The following is an 11362-nucleotide window of genomic DNA, read 5'->3' as shown; positions in this document are numbered from 1 at the left end:
GCTTCCTGGTCCGCCCGGTGGAAAACCAGTGTTACACTTACTAGAGATTGCTTTCTATCATTTCCTCCTTCCGCAGATCATGTACACGTGAGAGAAACAACATTCGCACAGAACAATTTTCTGTAGGGAAGACACTGCTCGAGTATAGGGAAACGCATTGTAGAAATAGTGGCAGAATTACAGCACAGGAACGAATACATCTCAGTATAGTTAGGAAACAAAATAGGGGTATGTTACGTATAGCTCACCTATTTATAGAAACTCATAGAATGCTGTAAAAGGTATATAAGTAGCAAGCGAGGAAAGAAGAGCAAGATATTGTTAGTGCAAAAATCATAATTACTACGGTAACACGGATGCAATTCAGTAGATGATTAGTTTAATTTGATAGGCAAAGCTGCACAGTAACATGATAAATGAAAAACGGTGTGTGGTTGCTGATATTTTTCTCAGCATCGGAGGACTGGAAGAAGATAAAATTCACTGCCTTTTCTCCAGGGCTTTTGTACAGTGAGTGATGGTTATTTTGTTTATATCACGCTTAACATTATTTTGAACTTGAGGGACCACGCTCATTTAACTATGTTAATGCAAAATATCTGGTAAATGGTCCATTTTATTTCAGTATGTTCAATACTAGTGTTTTCTGGTAAAATTCACAATTTATGGTATTAATTTATTCAGGGGTTGGACAAAAAAATAGGAGCGCTTGCCAACATGACAATGGTGTGTAAGTTAGGGTTGACAACTCTGGTTGGACGTATTCCGGGAGGTCACATGTCATGACGTAATGTCTGAGCTACTTCGAAATTTATTGGAGCGAGCGGTTTACCCCGAGTGAAAAATAAGTACCAGTGTGTGTATTTGATTTTACATGTGCACACAAAGTTTAAACACGTTACATAAATAAACAATATTGAAAAATCACCAGTTGTAGTAATGTGAATCTTATTTTTAAAAGGGTGATGTGGTCAAGGCTACTTTTTTTAATACGTTGTTTGTGTGTTAATTCTGTTATTTAAAAAAAAAAAAAATCTAAAAGAAAATAGTATACCATAACCAAACGATTACCGTAATACAGCAAAATGCATTAAATGTTATTTACCTTATAAAATTTGGGTCTTCTGTAGTCGTGTTTGCTCTTCCTAAGCCTGTACTTAAGTTGGCTTCTTGCTGCTTTCAGCAACTCTGGAGACTTTTCAACATACTCATAAAAGTCAGCGCAAGACATACTGTAGTTCAGCTGCACATGTAACTCTGCTTTCACAACACTTAATTTGTTCCTTTCTTTGCTCCAAAGCTGAGTCATTAAGCTGAAAACCCTTTCGCAGAATATGATTGAGACTGGAATCAAAAGCATCAAAGACACAAGTTTAAAAATAAGGCTGTTTTTCACTTTGTGGTATTTGTTTGAAAACTTTCACCCATCTTCGATCAATTTTTTTTCTCCTTTTAAAATTATTTCTCCTCTAATTTCTGTAAAATGCAGTAATCATCATATAGCTTGTCAAAATCAATCTCAAGGTGAAGAACTTCGGCCTATTTCTCAACATCAAGCCATTGCACTTCATTGGCTAGTGAGAGGACTGACATTTGTTTGAAAACAGATGTGTCGGTATCATACCAGTTCTCAAGGTGTGCGATGCATCTTGACAATGCCTTATCTGCTTTTTCCTCAAATTTTGTTTGATAGAGACTGCGCAAAATAGCCTGAGCTGATAGTCCATAGAACTTGGCCTCTTTCCTTCTCTTTAGTTTAGAATGAAGATATTCCATGACACAGGCTAGTTCTGTACAGTTGGCATCGTTGCTTTCTAGCTTTTTGAGTGATTCATAAAAATACTGCCGTCAGGTTATGTGAAGTAAATGTAACAAAGAGGAAGAGACTCCTGATCATCCTCACTGAATGCTTCCCATATACTATTGGTACAATCTTCTTTCCCCTCTGAAACAAAATATGCTTTTAATCAGGGCTAGAAGTTAACTTTTTAAGGCGGTAGTGAGGATTTGATACTTGCCTGGAAATTAGGTAACAAAATGGTCATATTCGGTAGCGGTTTATTCAACAAATAATTAAAAAAATAAACACCTACCTACTGTTTTAAAGACTGAATATCCCAAACTATCACATAGTAGGCCTATATTTAAATCAAAGTATTTATTGAAACCACCTTGTGCTCAACTAAGTAATGGAACTAATGCAATTCCTTGTCAGAATGTATTTAGTTTTATCCTTAAGTTCTACAAGAATGCAACCATATCTGTCATCTAAGCATTTGATATGCCATCAGTACGGTTAAACAGGATATGTTTCATCATGCAAATTAAGGGATATCAACCAAGATTAAAACAATGTTATATATAAATGTTTTGTTAAAGCACTTATTTCACTAGTTAAACTGGAGAAGTACGCAAGGTAGTGATAATCTATTATTAAAAGAAAATAGATAAATGAATGCAACTCAAGATTGTATTTCGTCTGTTATTCGTACTGATAAAACAAGGCAGCCGTTACTTGGAACATTGTAACGTTATAGCTAGCTGTTTCCTCCTGCTTTTTTTCGTAGTCAGAATTTTGATAAAGTGATAATGATCTACTTCTGTGTTCATTTTTAGCGTAGGTGAAACCAGGGTTAACATTATAACTAGGGCTTCTGATTTTCGGTTTTAACCGATAAAACACCCCCGATACAAAAAAAATGAAATCGGTGGATAGCCAATAAACACCGGAAAGCACCCTTAAAAAAATAAAACCTACTACAATAATAATAATAAATACATTTCCCAGTGCTGCTGGGCAATGTCCCGCCTTCCTGAGTTGCATCTGTCATTGATTCGTTCTGAATACTTTAAACCTGTCCCAACGACTGAAGGACAGCACATTCCTACATTTCTGTTGGAGACTGCTTGCAAGATTTAAAACGAGATTACAATCAGGATGGAGGCTTGGTAGCGGGATTTCAAGCTGTATTACAGTTAAGATTCGGAAGATTTAAAACAGAATTGTGGCGAAATGTACAAAAAAATGCCTACACACAAAAACCCCAGAAGAATGTGCCTGTGACCATAGGGATTTTGTTGTGGAAGACAGCCATGGAAAGAAGGTACAACTTAAGTGCAATTACTGTCGAGTTACTGTACATATTTTGAAAAAAAAAATGCTCACGCATTTTGAAAAGTAACCGAAAACACTAATTTCATACAGTATATCAAAAACGAAAGCCCCGAAAAAAACGATTTACATAAAACTCGAAAAAATAGCTAAAAATAAGCACCGAAAAATATAATTAATAAAACCTGAAAAACAGAAGCCCTAATTATAACAAAACCGGAGCCACCATCTCCATGACAGATTAAATTAGCATTTTATAGACACTGAATAAACTTAATATCCTGTTAGGTCATTGCCTGTTATCTTATAAAACCGTAATGTTTTTAACAATTATTTAATTTTACTCATGGTCTATAACATAAACTTCATACCTTGAAATTGTATCCACGTTGTTCTGGTACTGTAGGTATTTGTACTCCACTGTCCAATACGTTTGCATTATGGGACGGTACAAACCTCAGTCATCTACAAATTGGGAAGCTCTATTAGCAATGGTTTCCTTCTTCATGAAATATACTAATAATGTACGTGTTTTTAAAAAAATAATAATAATAATACCGGTAACTGTGTACGTGTTCACTCAGGGTCGGTCATATAAACTACAGCATAAGGTGTCAGAAAAATGCTATTGCATAAATAAAACTAGTAGCAGACAGAGTGAGCTACCAAATATATTTAAACTTTGAGCCTTTCTTTAATGCAGGCCAGCACTGTAGGACTCCTTCTGACACAGGCAGAAGGGACAGACACCTTGTTGTCACATGACTCAGAAGTTCGTTATACACAATTTCTACAAGGTCGAAAAATGAACAGAGATTCTGTCTTTTTAGCGGAGGAAGAGAACTCTATATACTTTCAGAATAAGACATTCAACATTAAAACTCAAAGCTTGAATGCCATTTTTAACACAGTTATTAATTACATGGCACTTGCATCCAACAGGAATCATTCTATCATTGAGTTGCTTCAGCTTCTGGTAAACTGACCTGTGTTTTCCAAAATTAACAGATGCGTTATCAGCTACATAGAACGACATGCAGTTTATACTAAAGCTATATTCTTCTATAATGTTTGAAATGCGTGCAGCAATGGCATCACTTGTCTCTTCATTGTCATGGTAAAAATCAAGTAAGCCATATTTAATCCCTTCCGTCTTTGAAAAATAACGAACAGTTACAGGGAAAAACTTAAAACCTAATTCCCTTATTTAAGGTGATCCAACTGAGAAAAAAGTGCTAATTCATGATCATTAACTGAAAGTTACTGCGATTTCGGTGCCAAAACATTCTCAGTAATGCTAGTTGCTTTTGTACGTCGGCAGAAACTTCAGTAGCAATTTATTACCACAATCTTGACTAGAGTAGCTTAGATGATGAATCAGGCCATGGTAAACTTCCCCTATTTCTGCTGCTGTCACTAGATTTTCCTGAAGCGTGCCCTTTTTTTTTAAAATGCTTCGTGACACAAAATGCATTCAGCCATAAATTCATCAACTTTGCGAAGCCGGTTTTTATACTCGTGGTCCTTACAGCAGTCATCATTGTAAGTACAATAGTACTTTTTCCTTTTTGCAATACCTTCGCAACCGCTATGTTTTGAAGAGCCACCGCTGAGATCATCCATTTTGAAAAACGGATCTGTTCCTTTTGAAGTGAAAAAACGTTGTTCTCATGAGCCAGAGTTACGTTACGGTAGCTACATAACATCGCAGCACCAGTACACCAACATAGCTACCATAAAGTAACTGGCTTCAAGCGCGATTTGCCTTGACAATTCAAACCGACTGGAGCCTGGACTATAGTCTCCAGGAATGCATGAAACTAGCAAGATGATAAATCTGATTCACCGTTTCATATTAATTTTGAGAATTCCCTATGATTTTCCTCCCGGGTTGCTTGTATCAGTATCCGGGAGATTAATCTTTAATTCCAGGACAATTCTGGAGGGTTTGCAACCCTATGTGTAAGGCCAGCACTGCCAGGTATAAACATGGATGCCACCAAACACCAGTGTTTTTAGCCTGGAATAAAAAGTCTTTGGCATTTATCTCTTTGGCATATGCCATATTTGTGTCCCCTGAGTTCAAAAGTCCCTTTCCCTTCCGCTGTGATCTGTGTCAACAGCATGCAGTATGTACTAATGTAGCCCATTGTTCAGTATAATGAAACTTCTTCAGCAATTGATAGGCCTTGTAGGGAATGCAGAGGCCATGGTATTTGAATGCTGTGGCATATGTGCAAAATCTGCTCAAGGGACCCTATTTTTCCATTGTGCTTTATTAATTTAATTGAATGTTACAAGATGTAGTCTGTATGGACCAGTGGTGGCTGGTGGCCGAAAAAATATGGGGAGGCAGAAAAAGACAGAGGGCTTGGGGGTTCCATTAAGCCCCAGCAACAGTATAATCATATTCTTGTATTCTGACTGACAACACTTTTCATATTATTATTATTATTATTATTATTATTATTATTATTATTATTATTATTATTAATAACATTATTATTATTTATTTATTTGGCAGACGCCTTTATCCAAGGGGACAGGTGTTACAGGACAGTACTATACAGGGTTACAATGCACAACACAGTTTACTGAGATGGTGAGCTTCCTGTTCCAGACATTGACGGTGGTGTTGCAGGGAGGGGCTGGGGTTGCTTCCAGATGGCAGCAGCCAACTAAAATGATGACTGAGGACCGCCCGGAGGCATACCTCCGACTATTTGAGGCCATGGCGAATGCCAATCAGTGGCCCCAGGATCGTTTGGCGAGCTACCTACTGCCACAGTTAATCAGGGAGGCGCAAGCTGCTGCACACACCCTGTCCACGGAGGAGGTGATGGGCTACGCCACCCTTAAGTCGGATATCCTCAACAGGGTGGGAGGCATGACTGAAGGATACCATCGGAGACTCCGGGAGGGGAGGTTAGGTGAGACAGAACATCCCCGTACACTGGCCCACCGTCTCCGCGACTATGCTGTGGGTTGGCTGAGTCCCGGTACCAACTCCAAGGATCGGGTTGTGGAGTTGGTAGTGATGGAACAATTCCTGGAGGCTTTGGGACCGGTCCTGGGACTGTGGGTGCGGCAACAGGGACCGGGAACCCTGGATCAGGCGGTCACCGGCTCCCAGCACCGCACCCTACATGTCTGCTGCCTCAGTACCAGAGCACTGCATCGTTCCTGAGAGAGTGAAGGGACTGTAAAATAGACAGTCAAGTCACTCCGGTACTACCTCCTGGGTCGACACTTCACCCTCGTCACACATCATGCCCCCTTGGCATGGCTCCATCGAATGAAGGATAACAATACCCATATCACACGGTGGTATTTGGCTATGCAGCCCTATGCCTTCAAGGTTTTCCACAAAGCAGGAAAACTGCACCAAAATGTAGGTTTTGTTTTCTTGGAAAGGCATGGGGATGTAGAATTTTCGAAAGGACCGGTGGTTCCATTCTTAGGGGGAGGATATGTGAGAGGGGAGGGATCTGGACTGGCCATCAGGCACATGCATGAGCTTGTTTGGGGTTCGGACACCCTGTGTATTCCCACCCTGTCAGGCAATGTCTTTTTATAAAAGTCAGCTGTGAATGAATCGGCCGGCGCTCTGTCATTGGCTGGGGGTGGGTGGGGGACTATACGGGGTGAATGGCGAAATTAAAAGGCACTGTTTTTGTGTCGTCTCTGGCTCATACAGGAAGTATAGTGGAGCGTGACTTCACAGCGGAATCCTGACATTTGGAACGAAACCTGGAAATCCTGGAGCAGCGAGTTGGGGAGACAAATCGGCGACTCCAGCATGAGACAAACCTGGTGGTGCAAGCAAGCCATGCACCGGTTATTTAATTTGACTATTTAGAATAGTTAGTTTAGCGAGAATGAGCCGCCCCACAGTGTATAGGAGAGGATACTGAGCAGTGCCTGTTTCTCGGGGCTTCCACCGCTAAAGGGAGCAACGAGCCGCGGTTTAAAAACTGCACACTTTATTTTGTAGTTTTTCCTTAAAGTGTTTTGTTTACATTTTTCCTTTTGCTTATTCTTTTGGTTTATACACCTGCGTTTGATTTATGAAGACGGGACACAATACCATTGCTGGTACAGTGCCACCGAATTGTCAAAGAAGTACCTGCCAATAGAGCTGTGAACAATAAATCTGGGCGCCTTTGCTGGCATTTCATATTCGAACTATGTGTCTGCCTTGTGCTTTCCCACACCCTTCCACAGTGATATTTCTTTCTCAGCCTCTAGATTAATTCAGGAAAAAAATTGTCTGAGGAATACCATTGTAGTAATTCATTCACCTGTGTCAAGAAGCCTAAGGTTTTTAAGCTATTGTATTTTTTTTATTATTATTTTATATGCCTTTTAAAAACTTTTTCTGTGACTGCTTTTCTTACTTCATTACTGGTGCAGAAATTAGCTTATTTTAGACCCTCTTTAAACTTATGTCAATTGTGCCCCCTATTGAAATACTACAAATAATAATTATGAATAAATTACAGAAATATCTAAATCTAGATTTTTTTTTTTAAAAGAAACAGGAAATATAGGATTAATAAAGCAAAAATACACACTGTAGTATTCATAATCTAATGGTTTTAAATGCTACTTTCCTATGAAAGGCAGGCAGTGTGGTCCAGTGGTTAAAGAAAAGGGCTTGTAACCAGGAGGTCCCCGGTTCAAATCCCACCTCAGCCACTGATTCGTTGTGTGATCCTGAGCAAGTCACTTAACCTCCTTGTGCTCTGTCTTTCGGGTGAGACGTAATTGTAAGTGACTCAGCAGCTGATGCATAGTTCACACACCCTAGTCTCTGTAAGTCGCCTTGGATAAAGGCGTCTGCTAAATAAACAATAATATGAAAGACTATATGTACTGTATTACTTACTGAAAGGTTGAAAACAGACAAGGTTATTTTTTACATTTTAAATGGGTTTTCACAGATGACAGTAATCTACTATTGGTTCAAGATGCCTGGTGTTGTGTAAACTAGTTTAAATCAAAATAAGGACACTTGTTTAAAAAAAAAAAAAAAAAAAAAAAGGTTTTTGGACATACATAGGCAGCTGCTTAATGGACTATAAACTGTATTTATGGTAATTGAACTTGTATAACAACATTTTAAAAGTTGACCTAAGTAAATTGAAACTTTGTGAGCACTGTTTGGCTAAGGCTTGTTTTCTGAAAGGAAGAACATATTCTTTAATAATATTAAACTGGCCTGTAAAAAAGGAGCATATAGGGCTCAGAATATTGATAATGGAGTCTTTATTGAGAGTTGTGCGAAAACATGAATTAACGTTGACATACTTTTTGTTATCCACAGAGATCGAGAACTTTATCGTTCAGGACTGAAGCAGCTCTATGTCAGCACCACATTTAATGGATATGAAGGTAATATAAAAAGAAAACTCTGTAGATTGTAAGTTATGGCATTGTTATTGTGTATATATTTGGAGAAAGAGACTTCAACTATTCTGTGGTAATTGCCATGTTAGATAAATAATCATGTTACTTACATCATTGACAACTTAACCATCTTAATAATCAATTGAAAATACACAGGAGTTAATCTACTGAAGTAATAAATAACTGAAATTGTATTAAGGTTGCATTGCAGTGCATTTTGCTTAACTTTAGTTTTTATGCTCAGACTAGTTTTTGTTTGCTCAGAGATATGTTACTCTTAAGAAAAACACACACTAAGCTGTGGGTTATTTTTGATTGCTGCGTTTCAAAGTAGTGCACAAATCATGCCTGGATGCCAGGTAAGTACAAAAGGGAACGGTTTGGGAGTATCGGGCATGGGGCAGCCTTTATCTCTGTTTTTGAATGTGTGGTGAGTCCTATATTTAAAACATTAAATCTGTGTTCCTGTGCATGTCTGTAGTGAGCATTTTGAATCCAGTTAGAGCAGGATGATTTTCAAACCACTGATCTTTCAAAAAACTTCACAGCTTCATTGCAGCATGCTTGCACCTTTATTTTCAGGAGAGAAACATCTGCACCCTAAATCAACTGGACTTATTTTCATTTATTAACTGTACCTAAAGGTGAAAAAAAACAAGTGTTAAAAAAACATTCCCCCTTTTGTCCTTGTAAATGTACAATGGTATTAAAAGTAGTTATGAATCACATATGACAAATCAACCAATCCATTGTGTCCTACCAAAATCAATTATACATTGTGTGTGTGTGGGGGGTGTAGCTCTGCTTAAAAGCTTTGATTCATGGTCATCTCGCCCTGATTGCACAAGATGGCATCTCTTTTTATACAATGAGACACCCTGCATGCAACAGTGCCAGAAGCTTCACAAGGAACCCTCTGCCATTCTGCCTTTGGCTTCTCTCAAGCAGAGATTGCCAATGTGTGCCAATTGTCCAGTGAGCCAGACGTGAATGCAGGCATGAAAGGACAGTGAATTAGCCTGCTGTATTAGCTACCCCCTTCATAAGTGCTCTCACAAGCATAGTTACAGGTAAAATGACCCCAAGTGTTAGAATTGCTCCAAAAACGTTTTAATCACAATGGAAATCAGATACTTTCTTAAATTAAAAGTTGCTGGTCTGATGATCTCCCATAGGCCACTGATTAATAATCCATGCAGATTTGGTCAGTTTGATATTCTGAACAAAGAGTCTCATTGAGTGCTTCTTTTGATTGCAGAAGGACCCAAAGACCAAGATGGAGGGGAGGAGGAGGAACAGACTTGGTTAGCTGAAGACGGGACACCACAAGAAGGAAGCAGCAATGAGGAGCTGGATGAGGAGACATTGCTGATGGCCAGTATGGGACTGCCAGTCCAGTTTGGGAGCATGTCGGCTCGGAAACAGCGTGCTGTGGTATGCTTTGTTCAGATAGCTGTGATGGTTACATCAAAAAACACTGAAGTTGGCATCCCTAGGTTATGGGATTTTCTGTCTATTTATTAGTACGTACTTGTGGCCATTTGAATACACGCCAGACCTCGTTCCAACCATGTCTTAATTATTTAAATGAACAGTCCAGAGCCTAGTTTCAACAAAGTCTTTCATTGTTTAGTTTAACTTAGATGTTTAGTTTAGTGATTGGAACAAGGTCCTGGACTGGGTTTGACTCCAGGAGCCACAAGTGAGTCACTGAACCACTGATTTGGACACTAAGGTTTGTGTTTCTGAACACAATTTTACACATTGCAGCACAGGATGAGCTTTATATTTGAGTTGTGTGGTATACTTGAGTGTAGTTTATATGTGTATATTAAGTCACAAGCTACTAACCAGTTTTTCTTGCAGATGTCAGCAAAAGCTGATGAGTCGAGCATTTATTCATTTTTGTGAAAAATCCAACCTCATAGAACAAGTTTATGCTTAACTGATACATTGATAATGTAGTATATGATTGATCCTATATGAGTATTATACTTTACTTAAATTACTGCTTTGTCAGTTCTGTGCATGCAAATATTTTAGAATGTTTTCTTTTAATATTGTGTGTACTGAATTCAGTACAAAACAACTCAGTGACACAAATACATACCTGCACACACATGTGTGTACAGAGATTGGACAACATTGGAAACATCTGCTATTAGAATCATTTTCAGTAACTTCCATCAAACTGGCCACAGGTTAAAGGGCAACCCCAGACAGCGAGGACAACACTTATTTGATAGGGAAGCAAGACTGCCATGAGTTTTATCTGTTCTTCAGATTGTTTCATTAAGTTCAGTAAACATTCAGATCGTAAAAGGTTGAAAAATAGATCCTGCATGTACGATCAGATTGGGATCAACACTTGATTTCTATTTTAATTGGATTTTGTTTGAATGCCTTGACGTTCATTGAGCAGGAGACATTTGTTTGACTATTGTTCTCATACTAGATAATTATAAGTGTTCAGTCAGTGCTTTTTTCTGTAATTGACAGATGTGAATTTAATGAAATCGTTTTTAATTGTATTTTCTTGCTGATGATGAGATCTAGTTCTTTCTGGAAATGCATATTCAGAGTTTCTTTTGATTTATTTTATAGATTGAAAAAAAAAACTTAAAAAAAAAAAACATATTTCCTTATCTCAAAATCTTTTGTAATTAGTTTTGTCTTAGAGTTAATTTTTTAAAAGGGTCTATTTGGTGGAAATTTTGCAGTGACATTTCTGCAATATACTGTATCCTGTGGTAGTTCCATTACGGTGAAACATTTCCCATACTAATAAGTTTGTATTTAGGCCGTCACTTGTTGGCAAAATTCCCATCTTATTTCACAGGC

At 38.3% G+C, this 11362-nt stretch overlaps 1 protein-coding gene across 2 annotated transcripts in view; it reads left to right on the top strand.

The window, feature by feature from the left end:
* The first annotated feature begins 28 nt into the window (after positions 1-28).
* tgs1 (trimethylguanosine synthase 1) overlaps positions 29-11362 on the top strand; it is a 41348-nt gene continuing 30014 nt past the window's right edge. The window contains exons 1-3 of one of the 2 annotated variants that reach the window (XM_059022174.1): positions 29-510; positions 8439-8506; positions 9783-9955. In XM_059022174.1, the coding sequence (XP_058878157.1) occupies positions 410-510; positions 8439-8506; positions 9783-9955 (342 nt within the window). In that variant the 5' untranslated portion in view covers positions 29-409. Of the gene's footprint in view, positions 511-8438; positions 8507-9779; positions 9956-11362 lie in introns of both variants that reach the window. The other variant, XM_059022173.1, reaches the window with a different exon arrangement.

This window comes from Acipenser ruthenus, chromosome 4 (assembly GCF_902713425.1).
Source record: "Acipenser ruthenus chromosome 4, fAciRut3.2 maternal haplotype, whole genome shotgun sequence".
Taxonomy (NCBI): domain Eukaryota; kingdom Metazoa; phylum Chordata; class Actinopteri; order Acipenseriformes; family Acipenseridae; genus Acipenser; species Acipenser ruthenus.
Note: the sequence above shows the minus strand (reverse complement) of the source record. Positions and strands in the feature narration are given on the sequence as shown.